The 22,307-nt window shown below is 54.9% G+C and overlaps 8 protein-coding genes across 8 annotated transcripts; 6 read left to right on the top strand and 2 right to left on the bottom strand.

The window, feature by feature from the left end:
• Positions 1-142: 142 nt before the first annotated feature.
• WHR41_07143 (uncharacterized protein) lies at positions 143-1,296 on the top strand (the record flags this gene model as incomplete). The annotated part of the gene is made up of 2 exons (XM_069375748.1): positions 143-587; positions 649-1,296. The coding sequence occupies exons 1-2, from the start codon at positions 252-254 to the stop codon at positions 1,294-1,296; spliced, it is 984 nt and encodes a 327-aa protein (XP_069226916.1). The 5' UTR covers positions 143-251.
• A 437-nt stretch (positions 1,297-1,733) lies between these two features.
• WHR41_07142 (uncharacterized protein) lies at positions 1,734-2,595 on the bottom strand (the record flags this gene model as incomplete). The annotated part of the gene is made up of 2 exons (XM_069375747.1): positions 1,734-1,778; positions 1,840-2,595. The coding sequence occupies 2 exons, from the start codon at positions 2,593-2,595 to the stop codon at positions 1,734-1,736; spliced, it is 801 nt and encodes a 266-aa protein (XP_069226915.1).
• An 849-nt stretch (positions 2,596-3,444) lies between these two features.
• On the top strand, positions 3,445-5,040 carry WHR41_07141 (uncharacterized protein). Its single transcript, XM_069375746.1, has 2 exons — positions 3,445-3,676; positions 3,732-5,040. The coding sequence occupies exons 1-2, from the start codon at positions 3,484-3,486 to the stop codon at positions 4,898-4,900; spliced, it is 1,362 nt and encodes a 453-aa protein (XP_069226918.1). The 5' UTR covers positions 3,445-3,483; the 3' UTR covers positions 4,901-5,040.
• A 300-nt stretch (positions 5,041-5,340) lies between these two features.
• Positions 5,341-6,705, top strand: WHR41_07140 (uncharacterized protein; the record flags this gene model as incomplete). The annotated part of the gene is made up of 1 exon (XM_069375745.1): positions 5,341-6,705. One exon carries the CDS (start codon positions 5,341-5,343, stop codon positions 6,703-6,705), a length of 1,365 nt encoding a protein of 454 aa, XP_069226917.1.
• A 732-nt stretch (positions 6,706-7,437) lies between these two features.
• On the top strand, positions 7,438-8,422 carry WHR41_07139 (uncharacterized protein; the record flags this gene model as incomplete). Its single annotated transcript, XM_069375744.1, has 3 exons — positions 7,438-7,526; positions 7,580-7,784; positions 7,841-8,422. The coding sequence occupies 3 exons, from the start codon at positions 7,438-7,440 to the stop codon at positions 8,420-8,422; spliced, it is 876 nt and encodes a 291-aa protein (XP_069226948.1).
• Positions 7,509-9,977, bottom strand: WHR41_07138 (uncharacterized protein). Its single transcript, XM_069375743.1, has 2 exons — positions 9,747-9,977; positions 7,509-9,622 (listed from the first exon to the last, which is right to left on the bottom strand). The coding sequence occupies exons 1-2, from the start codon at positions 9,888-9,890 to the stop codon at positions 8,453-8,455; spliced, it is 1,314 nt and encodes a 437-aa protein (XP_069226949.1). The 5' UTR covers positions 9,891-9,977; the 3' UTR covers positions 7,509-8,452.
• A 574-nt stretch (positions 9,978-10,551) lies between these two features.
• WHR41_07137 (uncharacterized protein) lies at positions 10,552-16,599 on the top strand (the record flags this gene model as incomplete). The annotated part of the gene is made up of 1 exon (XM_069375742.1): positions 10,552-16,599. One exon carries the CDS (start codon positions 10,552-10,554, stop codon positions 16,597-16,599), a length of 6,048 nt encoding a protein of 2,015 aa, XP_069226996.1.
• A 1,317-nt stretch (positions 16,600-17,916) lies between these two features.
• WHR41_07136 (uncharacterized protein) lies at positions 17,917-20,770 on the top strand (the record flags this gene model as incomplete). The annotated part of the gene is made up of 4 exons (XM_069375741.1): positions 17,917-18,512; positions 18,566-18,660; positions 18,711-18,786; positions 18,838-20,770. 4 exons carry the CDS (start codon positions 17,917-17,919, stop codon positions 20,768-20,770), a joined length of 2,700 nt encoding a protein of 899 aa, XP_069226997.1.
• Positions 20,771-22,307: the final 1,537 nt, after the last annotated feature.

Raw genomic sequence — 22,307 nt, 5'->3', positions numbered from 1 at the left:
GTGAGGTAGCTTCGTACCGGCCAAACAGTGACCGCGCACATGTGATTGCGACGCGGGGATGGCTGAGCCGCTGAGCCCTCGCTGCCCCAAGCGTTTCCCCCCAAGCGCTTGCTGCTCTCCCCCAGCCCGCGTGCGCGCGTGCCCGTGCCCCCAATCGTCACTCCCAGCAGACCCTTGGCTGCCTGTGAAACAACACCCTCCCTCGCGCAGCACCGAGCTCACCTCACCTCAATAGCCCCCACCCACCGTATATGTCTGCAGAAGAAGCCGCCGCCTACTCATCCAGCACAGGCACCCTACCAACCCTCAACATGGACAAGTTCCGCGCCTTCACCAACCAGGTCACCTCGCAGGTCTCGCCCTTCGCCGCCCGCAGTCAACAATGGATCAAGGAGCAGACCGGCAGCGTCGGCGAGAAGACCGAGCTGCCCCACGACTACCTCGAGCTCGAGGTGCGCGTCGACGCCCTCAAGGCCACCCACCAGAAGCTGCTCGCCGCGACTTCTCAGTACACCAATGAGGCTTACGACTACCCGCCTAACGTCAAGGAGAGCTTCCAGGACTTGGGCAAGAGCATTAGCGATAAGGTACACATTAGACGATCTCGGCTCCACAACAGCTTGCGATTCATGCTAACCACGTGTACAGGTGAACCTCCTCTCCAAAGCCTCAAACGCCGCCGAAGCCCAAGCGGCCCTCACAGCCCCTCCCTCCGCCAAACCCCAGCCCAAGACCTTCCCGCACGCCATCGCGCGCGCCGCCCTCGCCGGCTCCCAGGACATCGCCACCGCGACCCCGCAGGGCTCCACCGAGCCCGACCCCCTCTCGCAGGCGCTCGAGAAGTACGCCATCGCGCAGGAAAAGAACGGCGAGGCGCGCCTGGACCAGGACGAGAAGATCCAGTCGCGCTTCCTGTCCGGCTGGAGCACGACGCTGAACCAGGGGCTCAAGAGCGCCGACCGCGCGCGCACGGGCGTGCACAACGCGCGCCTCGCGCTCGACGCCGCCAAGTCGCGCGCGGGCGCCGGCGGCCGCCACGAGGAGAGCTACACGGACGCGCAGCGCGCGGCCGTCGAGAAGGCCGAGGATGAGTTCGTCGAGAAGGTCGACGAGGCGTCGAGCATCATGCGCAACGTCCTCGACACCCCGGAGCCGCTGCGCAATTTGGCGGAGCTCGTGCGCGCCCAGGCGGAGTACCACGCGCGCGCGGCGGAGATTCTGGAGGAGGTCAGCAAGAGTATTGGCGATATTCAGATGGAGCAGGAGAGCAACTGGCGCAAGGCGAGGGATCAGTAGGTGGTTTTGGAAGAGGATGGACGGGGCGGGAGTTCGGGTTCTGTTTTTCCACTTTTGCTGTCAGTGACGAGGAGCCAATTCGTCGACAACGCTGCGGATTGTTGAGGCATGACGATTCTGCCGAGCGCAAGCTTGTAGACTATCAATGACACGGTTGATGCTATGTCACGGATTTTCTGAGCCATTCGAGGCTGCGATGCTTCGCTGCCATTTGCGCCAGAGCTCTTACGGATTTGCTGCTAGTGTCAAGATGTGTGCAAACCACCAAAAGGCGCGATTCGAAGAATGTTTGGAAGTGAGAGCTACTAGACCTCGCAATGTTCTGGCACTGAGATTTACGCATTGATTCGTCACATTGCTCGTCATGAACTCCCTGCCACTCATTCGCGTCCAGTAATCGATCGATTGATGATAAACTCTCAGACCCTCCGCGCCGCTCAAAACTTGCCCGCCATAAACCCACCATCGACCGGAATCGTAGCCTACAACCAAGTCAGCTCTCACTCCCACCAATCCACCCACCACCCCTCCGCACGAACTCACCCCCGTAACCCACCGCGCATCCTCGCTCGCCAAAAACACACAAACCCTCGCCAGATCTTCCGGCTCCCCCAACCCCCTAAACGGATGCATCCCCTCCAACTGCCCCCTCGTCCCCTCGTCTCCAAAGAAATTCGCCGTCATCGCCGTCCCCGTATACCCCGGCGCAAACGCATTGACATGAATCCTCTGCGGCGCGCAGTCCAGCGCCGCGGCCCGCGTCAGATTCACCACGCCCCCCTTCGCAGCGCAGTACGCCGCCACGCCGCTCTGGCCCGCGAGCCCCAGGATCGAAGCCGCGTTGATGATCCAGCCGCGGTCGCCGGAAGCGTGCGGGGGCTGGCGCAGCATCTGCGCGCTGGCGAATTTGATCCCGTGGAAGACGCCGGAGAGGTTGACGGCCTGCATGCGCTCCCAGTCTGCCAGCGCGAGGTCCCAGATCGGGGCTGCCGCGGCGACGCCGATGCCCGCGTTGTTGACCATTATGTCGAGGCGGCCGTAGTGCGCGGCGGCGGTGGCGACGAGCTGGGAGACTTGGGTTGCGTCGCTGACGTCCGTGGGGTGGAAGATGGCGGTGCCGCCGGTGGAGGCGATGAGTTCGTGGGTTGGGGGTTCGTTGGGGGAGTCGAGGGGCGCGGGTTGCAGGTCGGCGCAGACGAGTTTGGCGCCTTCGGAGGCGTAGTGCAGGCTGATGGCGCGGCCGATGCCTGAGGAGGCGCCGGTTACGATGGCGACTTTGTCGGTTAGGCGGCCGGGCATGGTGGTTAGTTTTCAGGGTGGGAGGCTACGTTAGTCTCGGGCGAGGTATGGCTTTGGTGTGCGTGAAAAATGATCAGATTGGTGAGTTGTCTCGGTACTTGTGAATGTAGAGTGGAAAGTAACAGTTACTGTCGATATAAATGCTCTCCTACCTGTCAATGAGTGCTCTAGGGCTTACAGGACCCATAGGCAGCTGATACGTTGCTGCCCACGAGCGGACGAGCTTCCCTCTCGACAAGTGAGGAGGTGAAGTCCACTTGAGCTTCCTGGCCGAGGCTGTTGCTCGCACTCGCACTGGCCCTCTTGCGGAGAAGGTGAGACGAGGAGTCAAAGGGCAACTGTGCCGTTGGGACGGTAGATCTGATGTGTTGGCATGCAAGTGCTTCTTCATCGTACCTCAGTATCGGTCTGTTCAGGTGAACGCGAATGTTTCGAGAATCATTCATCTCACATTCTGTCCGATCTCGTCGGTGTGTCATGTTGCACGTGCAGCCGCGCTCCGCCAAAAAGGTCGGCTGTCGAACGATGAGAGCAGCAACAAGAGCGTGAATGCTACACCCTCGATCCAATGCAATAAATCTTGACCCGCGAGACGCGTCTTCATTAACGGTACCGGAAGTTGTGCCGTTATGATGTGAGCTCATCCTCGGAACTTCAAACTCCACGACAAACGCAACATCATGTCGATCACTGCGTCATCTCCATCATCTCCACTCAACTCCAGCATCAATGACTTCAACCCTGGAATTACCATCGACGTTTTGCTGCGATGGACACGGTTCGGCACCGGATTGATGTTCCGCTAGCAGCCATGTCGGACCTGGCGGCATGTCGACGGCCGGCCATCATGACGAAAGCAGCGTGGGCGAATAGCTCATACATAAGGCAATGGTAGTAACAGCCGTGCGTCTCCTCCCTCGCAATCCAACACAATCATCCCTCACAATGTTGTTTTCTGCGATTGCGGCCCTTGCATTGGGCATTGGTGCAACAGCACAAGTGACTTATCAGAACAGCTCTGGTACAAGGTTGCGCGTCGACAACGGCACCTACGGACCAGAGATCGAAGAAGTGCACTACTGTAGGTATTCGCAGAAAGCTGAAACCTGGCGTCGGTCTCTAATTGGAGTCGGCAGATTATGATCAATGGCCCATTGGCATTGCAGCCGCCTCTGATGGGCGCATTTTCACAACGTACACACGTGGCGACTACCGCTACACACTTGGTGTTGTCGTGAACCAAACCGCAGAGGAAGCGTACCCCTCTCTTGAGCTCAACCTTCCGGTTGATCAGCTCAACACCAGCTGGAATGGTATCGACTTCGGCTCTGGCAACTCCAGCGCTTTTATCTCAGTGCAAGCAGTCTACGTCACTCCGGAGTCCAATGCAACTGGCAGACCGGAGACTTTGTGGGCAATTGACACAGGCCGTCCAACGATCCACAATGGACAAGGCGAGCCGTCCATGCCATATGCTCAGCCCGGTGGACCGAAACTGGTTGCCATCTCGCTGGCCAACAACACCATCTACCAGACTTTCACCTTCCCGTCGAATGTGCACTACCCTAGTTCTTACCTGAACGATCTACGGTTTGACCTGCGGCCTAATGTGACGGGCACTTCCGGCAAAGGTATTGCCTACCTTGTTGACAGCTCCGACGATGGTCGCCTTGGCTTCATCATGGTTGATCTTGGAACCGGAGAGAGCTGGCGCCGACTTGACCAAGACCGTTCAGTCCTGCGCGGACAGAACGACGTCCCCTCTTACGTCGGCCACCCGTTCTACTTCGAGCAAGTTGGCAGGCCAAGCCGCTGGCTCTTGGAGGGCCTTGACGGTATCCAAATCACCCCCGACGGCGAGAGAATTTACTACTCCCCTCTCACCTCCAAACGCCTCTACTCCGTCCCTACCGCCAACCTCCGCGAGCGCGACAGCAACCCAGCCGCCGAGCTCAATGCTCACAGCAACGTCAGCGACCACGGCCAGCGGGGCGGCGACGCCAACGGCTTCGAAGGCGACAACAACGGCCTGGTCTACCAGCTCATGCCGGAGTCGAACGCAGTCTACTTCTACGACTCGACTCCTAGCGGCAACGGCAAGACGAACCCGTTCGTCCGCGACCCTCGCATTCTCTGGCCTGATGGTGCCAGCGTTGGTGCCGACGGGTACATCTATCTCAACATCAACCAGCTTTATTACCAGCCGGACTGGAACTTTGGGGTGGATTCGAGAGAGCATCCAGGTGCGATCTTGAGGTGTAAGCTTCCTAATGGTGGAAGGAAGATCACGAGTCTCTTCCCTTAATGGCCATGTACATTAGTCTTTTCAGATAGACATTTTTTGTGATCATTAGGTCACCCTAGCTGTGACCACAAAGCGGAAAGCTTTCTGACGGTATTCTTGTCATCTCCGATGGGATGGATCTCGTACTTGTCGATTTTCTACTTTTTGCACACCGTGGTGTGTAGTATGTCCGAGAAGTGGAGACTGTACGAAGCTCAACCGACATCGGAAGCTCATAGGTCGTTTGTGCGATCACTACTCTCGTAAACGACTTCGTCAAAGACAGAAGGCTAGGCTATGACAACTCAGTGTACAATACTTGAGCTCATTTTCATTGATCGAGAATCGTTTTGGTCAATTAAGTGCACTGCAGCATATTTCGTTCAATACGTCGAGAGCAAACCCCGTCGCGAATTCATCCAGAGGCTAGTCCCGGCGACCACAAGGGCAGTCCCGAGAAAATGCCCGTCAGCGCAATTGACTCTTTGCTGTTCAAGAATCTCTTTGGTACTGAAAATATCCGAGCAATCTTCGACGACAAAGCATTCATACAGCGATGCGTCGACGTGGAGACAGCTCTGGCAAGAGCCCAAGCTGAGGTCGGAATCATCCCCAAGCAAGCTGCAAGCACTATCACCACATTGTGTGCCTCCCTCCATCTGGATTACGAGCAGCTGTCACGGGAAACTGAAATCGTCGGGTATCCTATCGCACCCCTCGTGAAGCAGCTGTCTGCAACTTGCGGAGACGATGCCGGCGGATATGTGCACTGGGGAGCAACCACGCAGGACATCATGGACACTGCGACTGTGCTGCAGATACGCAGTGGCCTCGATCTAGTCGAGAGACAGCTTAAGAAAATAGCTTCCACCCTCGAAACGATCTGCGGGACCCACCGTCACACTGAAATGGCCGGCCGCACCCATCTACAACATGCATTACCAGTCACTTTCGGCTATAAGTGTGCAGTCTACCTCTCCAGCGTACAAAGACACATTGAGCGCCTAGAACAGCTCAAGCCGAGATGCCTACTCGTTCAATTTGGCGGAGCAGCAGGGACACTCGCCTCGCTCGGGAATGACACAGACATCGGACTGAAAGCCCGCGCCGCGCTTGCGCGTGAGCTGGACTTGCACGACCCAGTCATCACCTGGCACGCAGCACGAGACGGCATAGCCGAAACGACCAACTTCCTCGCGCTGGTCGGAGGCACGCTAGGCAAGATCGCGACGGACCTCATCTTCATGTCTTCGAACGAAGTAAGCGAGGTCAGCGAGCCTTTCGTGCCTCACCGCGGCGCCAGCTCGACGATGCCGCAAAAGCGCAACCCCATCTCCTCGGAAGTCATTCTGGCAGCGTCAAAGATCCTGCGGTCGAATGCGAGCTTGTGCCTTGATGCGATGCTCACGGATTTCGAGCGGGCCACTGGCCCCTGGCATCTTGAGTGGGTTGCAGTGCCGGAGTCTTTCGTGGTCGCTGTTGGTGCTTTGGCGCAGACTGATTTTGCGCTGGCGGGGCTTGTCGTCAATACGGACAGTATGAAGCGCAACTTGGACTCGACCAGGGGGTTGATTGTCGCTGAGGCTGTGATGATGGAGCTTGCGCAGAGTGTAGGACGGCAGAGGGCCCACGATATTGTATATGAGGCCTGCAAGCAGACTATCGAAGGGAGCGGCGAAACGACGCTACTTGGGACACTACAGAAGCAGCTTGAGGTGACGAGCGTCGTCAGCGTCGAGAGGCTACGGGAGCTGTGTGAGCCTAGCAACTACTTGGGAGCTGCGACACGTATGGTGGATAGTGTTCTGGCTGCACAGCCTCCATAAGGCGCTGCTTGTACCCATAGGGGCTAAAATGCTTTTGCGCGAGACCTTAAGGTCACGTCAATGGGCTCTATCAGGTCCCCATGGAGCATCCGAGATCAATTTGTATTCTGTTCTTCTCCAGTATAACAAGCTCTGAGGCTCTTTAGACAGGGACCAGATATGAATCGTCCAAGGGAGAGGACAACAGGCTACTGATTTTCGATGAAAAGCCAAAGACCTTCAAGGGGTCTCCATGTGGAATGCAATATCCTTCGAGCGCCCAAACAAGACTTCCATGGAACAGGAGAGGAGTTTAGGGGCGCTGGACCATACTGCCGGTGACATACGAGTGAATCTCCTGGATGACGGATCAACTTTTTACCACAAATTCATCCTGCTTGAACCAAAGTCCCACGTCCTCACAGGGCTGTGCATACGCTAATTGCCCCATGAAGCGATACGCCTTGGTGCAGGAAAAGGATTGCAGCTCCCACGTCGATCGCAAGAAGCGATCTTCGCTTGTTAGGTTTGCGCTAGCCCAATGTGGAAGTGCGTATAGAGAGCACGGGCCTTCAACGCCTCTGCTGACTTATGAAGTAATCAGGTAGCCTAGAATCTGCCGTAGTGGTACTCATAAAGGGCTACGTTGCCCTGATCGATGGGTTTGTGAGTGTTTCGTGGCAGGATTCACCAACTTCGTTCGAGAGTCTTCCTACACCACAAGCAAAACGGGATCCCATTCATTCTTCGCCAATGGCTTCACAACCGCCTGTGCAGGGTTATGTCGACCCTAATTTTCCCAATCCAATGGGTCCGAATGATGCTTCTATCATTATTTACGGGTTTGTGTGGCCCGAGATCACAAAGATATTCTCATTACTAACCACTGTGCTAGATACACCCCTTCTCTTGCCGTGGGACTCCTGGGCGTGATACTTTTCGTCATTGGACTCGCAGCACATCTGTATTTGCTCATTCGCCATCGGACGTGGTACTTCAGCACAGTAGTAATCGGGACAGCCATGGAGATCGTCGGCTATGCGTTCCGAATACTTTCCAGTCAACAAGACCCATACTCTGTGATATGGTTTGTGATCCAGGTAAGCCAATGCGATGCGCTGAAGTACTTTGATACACTGTCGCTAAGACGCAATAGTACTTCTTCATCGTCGTCGCGCCAGTCTTCTTCTCAGCAGCGATTTACTCTCTCGTCTCGGTCATGATCAACGTCTATGGTAGACAATACGCGCCGATGCCACCGAAGCTCATTCTCTGGATCTTCATTGTCTGCGACGTCGCCGCAACGATCATCCAAATTGCAGGCGCAGCTCTAGTTGGCGTCGCATACTCCAATCAAGAGGATCCCACGACACCGAACAACATCTTACTTGCGGGTCTTGCGTTCCAGGTATTCTCGTTTGCAGTGTTCCTTGTCGTCCTTTTCTGGACCTTGGTCAAGGCTAGGAAGAGTCCGACGACGATCAGCAGAAGCTTTGTCGCGGCGCTCGTGGTCGCAACTCTCGCAGTGTATCTGAGGACCTGCTTCCGGTTGGCGGAGACTGCGGAAGGACTTTTGCAGAATCTTTCAACGCATGAGGTGTTCTTTGGATGCCTCGAGTTCGCGCCGATCGTGGTGGCCGTGTTTCTTTTCACGTATTGGCATCCTGGCAGATGGCTTCCGAAAGCTGCGTCTCCCTTGCGCAAGTCGGAGAGAGAAGGCGAGAGTGTTTCTGGGTGATGTGTATTCTAGATTTGTCGAGACATAATATTAATCGCCATCAAGATGCCATATCCAAGAGATGTCCGCAGTACCAAATGTAGCCGGAAAGACAAGTAGCGCCTGTACCTTTGGATCAGATGCAGTGGATAGGTACGTGACAATGCTGCTGCATGTCGTCCTGGCCCAATTTCTCACCCACCATTCGTCAACCTGCCTCAACAATGCCAGCCACCATGAGAGGAGTAAAAGTGCTCGTAGATCCTTTCGAAGGAGAAGAGGACGGAACTTGCCATGAAGTCTTCCACCAAAGGCGAAAAGTTTGTTCATGTTTTGCTGACCGGGCTTCAGTGAAAGTAATGGCGTGAGATGGCGGAGAATCGCGTGGTACGAATTGGTCTGCGACGAGGAAGTCTGGTCAAGATTGCAAAGTTGAACGAACGCAGGCGGGAGCCCGTCAATACCATCTTGGCCGTTCGTGAAGCTCCCAGCATCATCATCGGCCGCAGAAAATACTGGCACCCATATTGAGCCGTGGCTTGGTGCCTCACGAATGGCTTGAAGAGCGCGGAATCCGCCCGTTGATGCCATGGTGTTGATGATGCTATCGACGAAGGAGTCGTCGTCCATGCTCAGCGCGTCGATGTCGTGCTGATCGTCCATTGAGAATGTGAACACAATGGTTAGGAACATCGCAGCAACCATCGCGTCAAAATCAAAACGTTCTGGCCCAGGAGGGGGGTGGCTTTGTGCAAGTTCTTCTTGAAACATTTTCAGGCCGTGATGCCAATGGGTGGCTTCTGCCAAGCCCAGGTCGTGAAGTCTTTTACGTTGTGAAGTGGATTCGAGTAAGCGTTTTTGGTGACCAGCGGACACGGCAAGCACCATGTGCATGAGATACGGATACTGCCAGACGTTGGCACCCACGACGGCGTGCATGACCCGGCTCAAGATGTCGCCACCAAACGTATGGCATGTAGTATTTTGAAAGTGATCGAGAGCGCGGATACTGTCGTTGGGCTTGCCTGGAGGTAAGATGCCGCCGTCCAATCCAAGAAATTCGAGAACGCTGGATTGAGCGACATCAACGGCTAGATTCCTTGACACTGTCGTCGGTCCTATTGGCACCTGTTCGTACGGAGAAGAGCTTGCAGAAGACGGATACGCGCAATCGAGCGTCATACGTTGGCATCTGGTGCATCTCGGTCGAGACTCATCACACTGAACATGTCAGCATCTCATAACAACGCATGCATCTCTCGACGGTGCTGCGTCCTTTTGGTTGGTACTTAGAGAGATAGAGTGGGCTTGCTGACATGGTTCTGGAGTACCTGCACTCACTTACTTTGATTCTTCTCCTCTTACAAGCTACACAGCCTCCTCGAGACTTGGTGTGTGACCTACGTGAGGCCACAAGTTGTTGCCTGTTCACATACTGGCCATAAGTACTCTCTGTGTTAGGCAAGGTGACTCTGAATGTTGATTGCATCCGTGCAATGCCGTGATCAAGCTCAGTCAAGACATTAAACCTTTTCACATAGTTGAGATAAATGCATTCCAAGCTGCACGACGCTGTAAGGTAGTCAAGGCTGACGCACAATTGATGACGCCTAGAGCTGTACGGGAGACCCTGAGGCACGCGGGGACGCGCGAAAGTCGCGTTGCGGGAGATCGTCGGAAGTGGCTGCGCTTTGAGCATTCAATTGCATCTTCACATCACGATCAGACTCCCTCTGCATTCGCCCTCAAGGCTGAACTCCCGTCAACACCCCGCAAAGGCTGTCAAGCCTGTGGTTAATCTCTGCATTGGTTGGCGTTCTGGTTGGCCTACTTTTGATACCCTTTCGCCGGTTCTTCCCTGGCCAACAGCTTCCTTCGCTTGACCGGACACACCTTGACCCATGATCACATGCTGTTAGAGCTTGATTTTCAGATCGCTTTCACTTAGAATTATCGCGACTTAACAGTCACATGCGATCAGCGCAAAGCAGCTTAAGACTTGCGCCCCTGTCGCTTTCCAACACTTCCACCCACCACCAACACCCTCTCACAAATCATCTCGACATTACCCATAATACACCACTCGAACGACTAGATCCGTATCATCAAGCAAGCACAGAGCCAACGCGAGGCTCGCCCTCCGCATCAGGATGGCGGAGCTCGTGCAAAAGATTCAAGACATCACCTCTTTGGACGAAAAGGTTCACTGGTTTTGTCCGCGCCACGGGTCTGACGATGGCGAACTCTACTATGATGAGGACATTCAAGGCATACCCTCCAGCGAGATCAAAGATGAGGAGACCCGGCAGTCAAAGGTAGAAGAGGCGCAGAGCAGGACATCAAGAGTGCTGGATGCATGTACAATTTTGGCATTTGATGGCGGGGAGGCGCAGGTATACCAGCAGCAGTTCAAGGACAGCCTGCGCAAACAGCTCATACGATGCGACATCTGCATTCGAGTCTACCACCGCAGCCGCAGTCAGCTGAAAACGAGCCTCGAGTCGGAATACGATACGGATGAGGTTGAACAATTCATGCGACGCTTTGATGAAATGAATATCGAGCGGATTGGAGCAGGTCTGGACTCCGCCAAAGCGATGCTGCATGATCTTCCGCCGGAGCAGCGTAACATCGCTGCTGCCGGAGACGTAGGCATGTACGCGCTGTTTGAAGCTCTGAATTGCTTGCCATTCCTCAAGGATGAAGATGCGCTGAGCCAACATTTCGACAAGCCATTTCAGCTGGTTCAAAGCAAAAAGAAGATCAAGCTTCCCAACTACGCCCCCGGCATGGCTTTCTTCCTGTTCAGCAGCAATGCAGATCGCTCGGCTTGGGCAATCAAGAACTTCAGCGGCATCAAGCGCCCTCTTTCTGGAGCCGAGTTTGAGTACGGCGTCAAACCGGCTCTGGATCAGGCACTTCCGCGTATGCACGTGGCTTTCCTTGATATCAAATTGTTGCCTGTTTTCTGGACAGGGATGAAGATTATCCTTCAGAAGCTTACCAAGGATACCATCACCAATCATCTTCGTGCACTGGACGTCAATCTCTACACTACGGCGCTGGATCACTTCGCAGTTGATGGTGACCATTTCGATGACCTCACAGCAAGTTTCAAACTCTTGCTAGAGCTAAGCCCGAACGACTTTTGGGATGCGTTTGGGGCGTGTACTCCTCAACAGATGGTCGAGCAATTCTTCAAGTCTCCAACTCTTGAGAAGGTGATGAGAATCACCGATGACAAAGAGCCTCTGAATCTTGATGAGAAATTGGCGTGGCTGCCACCGTTCATCAAATCGATCAAGCCCACAAATCTTGTACCGCCTGTTCGTGCTCTCCTCGATCAATTGATAAAGCGATGTCAGAGCGATGTGTACTCTCGCTACACCCGTAGTACGACGTGGCGTCACGGACTTCGCTGCCTGCTCGAAGCCTTGAGGAGCATTAAAACGAATGTCAAGGAGGGACCGGTTTTGACACACATGGCGGAGCTTGTTGCAAAGGAGCATACCAAGTTGATAATGCATGAGCTCGAAGGCATCGAAGACAGAGATGAGATGCGAATCGACATCACGCTGGGACTCTGCCTTGCGATTGTCAAGGACGTCCTTGCCATTGATGTGCAGAGTTTGCATGCAGACCGATCGCACATCCTACTGCAGAAAGGCCTGGATCATGAGCTAGGTATATCGAGTCTCGATACCTGGAGAATGACTATGCGGGCCGTACAGCCAGGACACGCCGCTCTTCCCACCGCCATTCTCTCCGGCATCCAAGGTTTGCTGCCCTTGGAGACCTTTGCCTCGCGTCAGGTACAAGCTGCACCGAGGCAAGCCCAAGACTGGAACCTGGCTCTGAATCGAGTCATTACCATGACAGCGGACGACTTTCTTGACCGTTTGCAGGCGTTCAGCCCCGATCAACTCGTCGAAATGTACCGCGAACAGGAGGGTGCTAATGGCATTCTTTCTTTGCTGTTCAACGGCGATGATCGTCTGCAACATCCCGCCATGAACTTGCTAAAGACTCTAAGCGGTGAGGACGGCAGGCGTGACAGTCTAATGCATGTCCTGAAGCTCGCCCCAAGCACCACACTTCAGGGTATTATCTCCGCAGTGAGGGCCATCGCCAGAGCGAAGGCATTCACACCTAGCATGAGGACTCTCAAAATCTGCAGCGACTTGTACAGCTGTCTTTGCGACAGCTCCGACGGTATCCTGAGGTCCGGCAGGACTCTGGAGGATCGCGACCTTCGTGCCCTCGAGTCTTTCTGGCAACTCACCTGGATGACCCTCAACGTGATCTTCGAACAGACGGAACCTTGGAGCAACCTTGGGTACGAAAAGGAGCTCATGCAAGACTTCTGTCGTGAGACTATGGACTTCGCCGACTTCGCTTTCGACCAATTTTCGGTTATCGCCAACACCCTCAAGACGACACTCAACACCGATTCCCAGGAGAGCGACAAGAGGCTTCTGGGCTGGCCAAAGTCTACCTTTACCAGTATTACAAAATGGCTTCGCTTACGTGATGACTACTTGGTTGACAAGGCCGTCAATCTTACGACCAAGATGTTACTTCGCCTGGAGGAGGTGGGCATCGAGATCGCAGAGGATGCGGCGCAGAGTCTTGACAATGTCATCAACAACAGGACTAAAACGAAGCTCAGCATGAACCAGAAAGCCAAGATCTCCAGGGCGTTTGAGAAACACTTGGGCACTGCAAGCGGCCCAGAGATTGTCGACGTTGATGCTCCCCAGCAGCCTCTCAAGCAGAGCTCGTTGCAGAAATGGGCCTCTGGCAGGGACAGTAGGGATAGCAGCAGATCTTCTACTCCAATCGAGCCCACCAAAGCGAAGAGGCCCGGTGCGATTGACTTGGATGCCTGGGGCAAATCGGCTGCAAAGAGCAAGCTGTCATCTGCGCCGACTGCAGCGGAAGTGAAGAAGCTCAATGCTTCTGCTTCTGTCACTGCTGATCAATGGAAGAAGCGCCAGGAATTGGCTGGGAAGAAAGCCGTTGGGGCCACCACCGTCCGCCCTACACCGACCCGTGACTCGCAAAATGACTTTCTGGCCAAGCGGAAACAAGCGAAAGAGGAAGCGGATAGAGCCAAAGCTGCAGCACTCGCCAAGGCGAAGGGTATTGGTGCTGGCTCCGGTGTGTCTGGGCTGGGAGACATGGGCAAAGATCATACTCTTAAGGGCCAGAACGTGATGGTCTCTTCGGACGAGGAGAGCGAATCGGACGATGAGCTGGACAATGAACTCTTTGGCAGCAAGACCAAGGAGAAGAAGCCTGTGCACCGCGGCCCTGCATTCGTCGACCCTAATAGCGTCACTGGGCAGAAGGCTGAGGCAAAGAGGGGCCCAACTCGTATTCAGAGAACGCAGCGCTCCCTGAAAGACATGAGGGCACGTCTAGCCCCGGATCTCGGACCCTTGCACCGCGTGATCCTCCGATGGGAATTCTTCCACGAAGGTGACTATCCACCAGGATCCAATGAACACCAGTTCCGTCAATTATCGGATTCGTTCCTTGACCCGACGACTTATCAGGAAACGTTCCAACCGCTCCTCACTCTTGAAGCGTGGCAAGGCATGGTAAAAGCACGCGAGGAGGAGTCATCGAAGCCATACGAGATCAAAGTCATCAATCGTAGTAATGTTGATCAGTTCATCGAGATCAGCAGCTCGGTCAGCCACGTCGACAACAGGGACCTGAAACTTCAGGAGGGTGACATCGTCCTTTTGTCGACGTCCAAGAAGCCAGCCGAAGATGAGAAGGCACCGCACTGCCTTGCCAGGATCTACCGTGTCAAGCGCCAGAAGGCTCACAACGAGATCGTGTACCAGCTTACTGGTGGTACTCTTGGTCCCTCACTCACACCTGGTGTATTTGTGCACGGTGTGAAAATTCAGTCAATCACACCGCTGGAGCGTGAATACGGTGCCTTGCAGGGCTTGCAGTACTACGACCTCTGCAACCAAATCATCAAAGCCAAGCCATCTCCTCGCATCAACTACAGCGAGAAGCAGATTGGCAACCTTCAAGACATCTACAACGTGAACCGCGCCCAATCGGAGGCAATCAATGCCGCGCTTGATAATGAGGGTTTCTCGCTCATCCAGGGACCTCCCGGCTCTGGCAAAACGAAGACTATCGTCGCGATCGTTGGTGGCCTGCTGTCGAGTACGCTAGGCTCATCGGCCGGAACAACCAGGATTGCCGTGCCCGGTCAGCGTAATGGAGACATCGGCGGTGCTTCACGTAAGCTACTTGTCTGCGCGCCCAGTAATGCCGCTGTCGACGAATTGGTGATGCGTCTCAAGGCTGGCGTCAAGACGAAGAACGGCAAGAATTACCCGTTGAATGTTGTCCGTATTGGTCGTAGTGACGCGATCAATGCCCAGGTCCGCGACGTCACCATGGAAGAACTCGTTTCGAAGCACCTCGGCAATTCTGACAAAGATCAAAACATGCGCCAAAAGAATGCCGAGCTCTACAAGGAGCACGAGAAGGTCTCTGCTGAGCTGAGAGATCTCTACTCCAAGCGTGACAGCGGCGAGGTCAAGGGCAATGAGCGCTCCGAACTCGACAATGCCATCGTCGCAGTCCGCCGAAAGAAGAACGACCTTGGTATCCGCATTGATAATTCGAAGGATCAAGAGAGGCAGGCTGGACGTGAGAACGAGTTGAATCGCAAGAAAGCTCAACAGGCTGTGCTGGACAACGCTCACGTCATCTGCGCTACTCTCAGCGGTTCCGGTCACGACATGTTCCAGAGCCTGAACATTGAATTCGAAACGGTCATCATCGACGAAGCAGCGCAGTGTGTTGAAATGAGTTCCCTCATCCCTCTGAAATACGGCTGCGTGAAGTGCATCATGGTCGGAGATCCTAAGCAACTGCCACCCACGGTGTTTTCCAAGGAGGCTGCTCGGTTCCAGTACGAACAGAGCTTGTTCGTCCGCATGCAGAACAACTTTGCCAATGAGGTGCATTTGCTTGACACCCAATACCGCATGCACCCTGATATCAGTCTTTTCCCGAGCAGGACGTTCTACGATGGCTTGCTCAAGGATGGAGAAGGCATGGCAGGTCTGCGGGTGCAACCCTGGCACAAGAGCGCGCTTCTGGCACCGTATCGCTTCTTCGATGTTAAGGGTCAACATTCTGCCGCACCCAAGGGTCACTCCCTCATCAACTTGGCAGAGATTGATGTCGCCATGGCACTGTACTCAAGGTTGAGAACCGACTTCAAGGGTTACGATTTCACAGGACGCGTTGGTATCATCACACCGTACAAGTCACAGCTTAGAGCGCTGAAGGACCGATTCGCGTCAAGATTCGGTAACGATGTGGAAGATGTCGTTGAGTTCAACACTACTGATGCCTACCAAGGCCGTGAGAGCGAAATCATCATCTTCTCCTGCGTGCGTGCTTCACCGGCAGGTGGCATTGGTTTCTTGCAGGACATCAGGCGTATGAACGTCGGTCTGACTAGAGCGAAGTCGAGTTTGTGGGTTCTCGGCAACTCTGAGTCGCTCGTACGCGGCCGGTACTGGAAAATGCTCGTCGAGGATGCTCAAGCTAGGGACAACTACACGACGGGCAATGTTCTGGGCATGCTGCAGAAGCCTTCGAGTGCGTTCCCTGCCAGTGACTTGAACACAAAGTCGATGGCGGACATCGACTCGCACAAGTCTCAGATGCAGGTTGGAAAGCAGAGCCGGACTCCGTCCGAGCCGCCGTCACGTCACTCGCCCGCACAGAACGGCGCGTCGAGTGAGACACACGCCACGAGGCCTTCGCCGCTCGCTGTGCAACACGAAGGTTCTGAAAGTACCAAGATGGAAGGGGTGACCTACCGGTTCCAAGATCGCATTGCAAACAACAAGAAGCGGCCCGCGTCAGAGAGCGGCAGCGACGGCGCAGTGCGACCGCGCGTGGAGCCGTCGAAGCCCAGCGAAGATGTCGAGATGGCCGACGCGGATCCTGCTGTGCCCTCAGCGAAGATGCCCGCGCAGCTGGATGGGACAGTGTCTCGGGGTGAAACACCCCTTTCTGACAAGGAGAAGGCAGACACCCGGGAGCGCGGAGAAGGCACGACGAAGAGAGCGCCCGCTGTCCCACCGCCTGCGCCCGTTCGCAGGAAGAAGCAAGCCGCAAACCCTTTCCTCGAGCGGAAAAGGTAGATGAGGCGATTGAGGCCGACCGTGCCGTTGGAGTCTGTAACGACGGGAAGTTGATGATGGTTCTCAGAGGGAAGCTTGTTTTCGAGAGCAACATAGATACACCCGCGAGTGTAGGATAGCATGCAGATCAGTGAGACGCTGTGATTACTCCAGAGCACTGGCAGGCCGCGTCTGTTGCTACTGAGACCGGACCGCCAGCAGCTGCAGCATTCGCCGTCCCTCGCGTTGCGACCGGACACTGTAAGTAACGTATTATCCCAGTGCGGCCACTGCAGCAATGCCTGGCCAGCTTTCCCAATGAATGTTGCCATGTCCGATGCACGTAGCAGTGAGTGAGCGTAAGACCGTCAGCACGCGACATGGTGACTTGATCCGGATAGACACCACACCTTTGACAGGCCATCTTCGGAGAATTTGCCCACGAGGAACGCTTCGTTTTCGAAATGTCACTCGATGGGCCTGTAACGGTACACTGGTGACCAGGATATTCTCCGACGATCGTGCTCCAGCGTGTTGTTCTCGCGAGACGCAGATGTTTCGGAATCCCTGCTCGGGTGCATCCACGCTTTGTCCTTGTCCGACCTCACCTGCAGCCGAATCGTGACGGCTTGCATGCTCGTACCCCCTTGCGCGCGCGCACACGCTGTTGCCCCTCTGTGTGCCCTCACAATCGCCGTCGGTATCCATTAATAGCCAATCGCGACGGCTCGCCGTCCGGACAATCGTCAGGTGTCTGGTTGTCTACGACAAGACTCACAGCAGCGGTTCTAGACACCAAGTCACCGGCATCACATTGCACTGCCTTCATGCCAACATCACATCTCCTGAACACATGGCATTGCCCTTGATAGCTCGCGATGCGCACCCTGCACACCCTCGTCCGACGGCTCGTAGCTGCGGGTAGGCGTCGTACAATGTGTCCTCCAAGGCTTTTCTTCAGCGCTGCCGACCCGCCGCTTTGCCCTTGCGCCTTTGCGTAGTACTCACTCTGAGGAGGGCGGCCAGTTGCTTTTATTTACCCTCGACCTGTTCGTTGTACCAAGCGAAGAGCCTTCTTGTCGTCTCTCCTGCTGACCTCAAAGCCGCTCGGTCGTCCACTGAAGCCACCGTCACTCGCTCGCACACAATCGTTTGCTCCTGGAAAGCCATGTGATAGCTATTTATCCTTGTGCATCTTCTTTCCGAGTCCCGGCTTCCCTGTCCAGCCAGCACAACGCAAGCCCTGCCGCACAGCATCCCATCAATTCCACGCACGCCCGCCTGCGAGCCACGCCGACGCATCAAACCCTCCAAGTCCGCTCCCCATTATCGTCCCTAATGCAGCCTTCCGCTCACGCACATCGCCGCACTCCAGCTCCGATCTTCCTCGACCACACGCCCCGGGGCTTCGAGATAACAGGCCCCGACAGCCCCTCCCACGATACTGACATGCTCTCTGGCGCCGCTGGCAAGGGTATGGCCGCCGTGGGCGCGGGGCCCCTTTACACGAAAGCCATCATGGGCCAGATCCCTTCTGCTCAGCAGCGAGAGAACGTGCGGAAGGCGAGCTCGACCATTCTCAGAGAGGATTCGATCAAAGTTGAACTGCACGACGACGTTCACGCTTCGCTCGAGGGCGGGTTGGATTCTAGGCCGGACAGCTTGCATTACGTCCGCACGGATCAGCCACCGTATGCGAGGCGCGAAGAGAAGAAGATGTTGACGCAGACGAGCTTACTACCTTTGCATCCGGGCTATGAGAGTCACGATTTGGCTTTCTTTCTGAAGACGACCGGTCCGATTCCCTCAAGTAGGCGCCCGAGGAAGGTCGAGGAGCATCCGCGACGTGCCGTATCGGCTTCGTGGAGTGTGTTGAAGTGGTTGAAGGTTGGGCAACGGCGGCCTTCCGCATCTGTGACTGATGCACATGATCAGTGAGTATGGGGCTTGTCGATCGTCGTAGACGAACTTCTGCTGACCTCAGCAGGCTGCACAATGCGTTGGAGCAGGACGGCTTGAGGCTCCAAGACGAAGGTGGTTTGTTGCTGCCACCCACGATCGAGCAAAAAGTCTCCTCCACAGGTGCGTCCAGCTGAAACTTGTTCAATATGACATTGCTGATATGGCGTTAGGCCAGAAGTACTTGGCATTGAAACCAATCGGAATGCCTGAAGATGAGAAAAAGCAAGACGAAAAGTTGACATTGAAGTGAGATTCGCAACTGAACAACCTGTATGGGTGATTGGCTGACCTAGGCAGCTCTCCTATCCTCGAATCGCGAGTCTCGGTATCTTTCACAGATGACACACGATACAGCCACACACTTGACGGTGTCGACACTTACCTTCACGCAAGGTTTCCACACAGCACGCCACCGCCTTCTCGTCAGCCATCTGTATCTCTTGGAGCAGAAAGCGAGCCTGCTCTGCGTGTAATATGTGGATCTTCCTCACCGGTTAGACCCGCTGCTTCTAATCCGCCCACACCACAGCCTGAGTCTGCTTCGACAATCGCAGAGACCTACCGGCATGACCTGACCGAACATCCCGCTAAGCGATCTGTTGAAAGTTCTCACCACTTCCCAAGCAAGCGCAACCATCCGAATGCAAGATTATCCCCTATCGCACTTCCAATGGAGGAGTTTCCAGTGAGACTACCTCGCATCGGACGAGACGTCGAGATCAAACATCCATCCCCGCGAAGGCTAGGAAGTCACCCTTTGTTGCAGCGTTCCCCTAGCATGGCCACATCAATAGGACCACGAAGCTTTTCCGACAGCCCTGGTCCTCCGCCAGCCAAGAGTCCGTTGAGATTCTGCCGGGATTCAACCGGTATCGAAGGCATCATAACAACACCAGGAAGTGGCCGCAGAGCAACGCCCAAGATGGCTCCCAGCATCAGAAGCGTCAGCGAGCATGCCAGCGAGAGTGAAATGCCAATCATCATACCGTCGGTAATCACAGAGTGTACCGGACCAATCAAACGACCAAAATCGCGAGATCGCAATCCACTCAAGCATCCGCTGTATCCGATCTCGAAGAAGGAGAGGGAAGAGCGGACCAGACAACGCAAGATTCGTGACAAGCCTGGCTTCTCACGAACGATCGACTCTATCGTCAACGATCCTACGCTACCTGCGCGCCGTCTTCGCAAGGCACGGCCACAGATTCAAATCCCTGACTTCAGGCCTGCTCCCTTGACTACTCGAGCGTCTTCATCCGCATCTAGTAACGCAAGCTGGAAGGAAATTACAGAGAACACTCTGAGCCCAGTCTCCACTGTACCCTCCCAGGAGGAGAAGGAAAAGTCTTGCGAAGAGCCTCGGGCTAGCTGCTCACCCACCTCTCCATCAGTGAGCAACGGAAGTCCCAATTCAGCGGTCATGGCTCTCAGCCCGGTAATGCTGGTTGCGGAGGAAGTCCCGCCGCCTAAAGCGAGAAACACTCTCAAACCACCCAGACTCATCCTTCGCGGTGAAGGCACCAAGTATGCTCCACGCCCTCGGTCTGCCTCAATCTCTCGCACCGCCATCAAACGAAGGAGCCGCGGAAGCATCGGCAACTCTCGTCCAAGCACACCCGACACCAGCAAACCACCAGCAAAAAAAGACGACACCCCACCCCTGCCCTCGCCACCACCCAACCGCGCTTTGCCTCCAACACCTCCCATCTCAGGTCCAGACGCAACCAGGAAGGTCATGCGGCCCTCCCCAAGCGACGGCCGAGCAAAGGATCTTCCTCTCCCACCTCATTCACCTCTCTCTCCCGCCCCTCTCCAACCCCGCCACAATCACTCCCACAATGCCTCCCTCAGCAAACCGCTTCCGCATATAACTACCCAAGACCTGCGCACCACAAACAATCCACCAACAGCATCCTCGTCAACCTCCAGCAATGCTACGAACCGCCGCCTCGATGCCCGCCTAGAGCGCCTTGAAGCGCTGGAACGCCGCAACGCCCTGCTACACGCGGCGCTCATGGCAGTTTTGCAGACGAACGGTGCGCTAAACAATGCAGGTCCGTTGGCAGGGAGATTTGGCGATGTGCTGGAGGGCGAGAGAGCGGTGCCGATGGTGTGGGAGAGTCGGGTTGCGAGGAGGAGTGGAGCAGTCGGTGGCAGAGGGTCAAGTGGCGAAGGGGATGGGGAGGCGAGCTTGGAGTTGTATTTGAGCACGAGGAGAGAGGTTGGATGAGCAGCCGGAAGGTCTGGGGGCTCGGCTTAGATGCCTTTGTTAGAGGAGAGTATTTACTTTTGGGGTTCATAGAGAGTGAAGACATTTTGAAGTGAAGTGTGAACCGCTTGGCTTTGTCCTGCATTGATTCAGAAGTGAAAGCTCAATGACAGATGATCTCAACGCTCAGTTCACGACTCGACATTCACCAACCATCAAAAAAAATAATGCTGAGCACCACAGCACACCATCTTAGTCGCTGAAATACACAAAACTCATTGCGTACGCTGCGATTCGCAAGAAACAACTACTTAACGAAGCCAGCATTACGGCAAAATCACCAAACAACAATTACAAGAATCCACCACATTGACCAGGAGGAATGTCAAACTTCAGCATGCCTCCCCGTCATCAGGCACGGCGCGAATGGAGCGTCTCTGCCAATTCTATTCTCCCAATTATTTGGCTTGCCCTCAACTACTACATTTCAACAAGCTTCTCGGACGATGTTGGGCACATGATTTGGATTTGCTCGGTTCTGTGGCATTTGTGTATGAAGATGTGGAAGGAGCATAAGGAGCGGATGGCGGAAAGAGATGATGCGATAATTGAGTGGCGGTCGGTGGGTGTGCAAAGAAGGAATGGGAGGGATTTTGTAGTGACAGAGAGAGTGAGAGTGGAAGACAGAGGACGGTGATGCGCTTTGGCTCGACGCATGATCTGTGATGGACGAAGACCGGACGCTAGGATACTGGAACGAGACAGTGGGTCCGACGGAGCGATTCGTACGGTCGTGATGGGAGCGTAGGCTTGGTGATACGAGAGGGCATGGGTCGCGCGTGCCGAATGCAAGATTGGCTGCCTGTCACAATTGGGAGCTTCGCTGCCAACGCTGGCAATGTGGATATGGAATTTTCAAGCAAATCAAGTGGTCGAATTCTGCTGTATCTACACACGCAATTTACCAAATGGCGTGAGCAGCATTCATGCAGCGTGTCGATCGAGATACTGAGATGTTGCGACACCCTGACGCTTTGAAGTGAGCGAATTCATCACGGGTCGACTCTTGACGAAGATGTTCTGCTTGGGGCATTTTCCACATACTTCGAACCCAATACGTTCCGAGTCGAGACTCCTACTAAGCGGTCCCACGCTCTGTCTGCACAACAGTACCAATCTGGAGCTTTGTCCGCCCATCCGACAGTGCATCACTTAACCCTCAATACGTTGGAACATCCTCACCCGTTATTCGGAATTTGTCCCGTAGGACCAGTCATTAGAGCCGTGGTATAAGACCATGCCAGGCTTGGTTCTCGCGAGCGGTATCAACCTTCCTTTGTCTCCTGATCCTCATACGCTTCCTTTAATGCATCGCGACAAGGTAGGTGAAGACGATTCTGATTCTTCAAACATAGGAATTGCTTTACGCACAATCTCGCGGTCTTGCTCAAAGGTGAGCAGATCAGAAGCCTCGTCAAACTCGATCAAGTGAGCATGAGAGTACATCTCGCTCTGCTCCATCTCGACGTCTTCTTTAATCGCAGCAATGTACCACCAA

The sequence above is a fragment of the Cladosporium halotolerans genome, assembly GCF_011745625.1.
Source record: "Cladosporium halotolerans strain TM138-S3 chromosome Unknown Sca31, whole genome shotgun sequence".
NCBI lineage: Eukaryota > Fungi > Ascomycota > Dothideomycetes > Cladosporiales > Cladosporiaceae > Cladosporium > Cladosporium halotolerans.
This window is presented reverse-complemented; position numbering and strand designations above follow the sequence as displayed.

Bases quoted from the DNA above. Each gene is read 5' to 3' on its own strand.
- WHR41_07138 (XM_069375743.1), bottom strand. From the start codon at position 9,890: ATGCAATCAACATTCAGAGTCACCTTGCCTAACACAGAGAGTACTTAT. The intron at 9,623-9,746 runs GTAAGTGAGTGC...TGACATGTTCAG, and splicing joins GTAAGAGGAGAAGAATCAAA to TGTGATGAGTCTCGACCGAG.
- WHR41_07141 (XM_069375746.1), top strand. From the start codon at position 3,484: ATGGTAGTAACAGCCGTGCGTCTCCTCCCTCGCAATCCAACACAATCA. The intron at 3,677-3,731 runs GTAGGTATTCGC...TGGAGTCGGCAG, and splicing joins GATCGAAGAAGTGCACTACT to ATTATGATCAATGGCCCATT.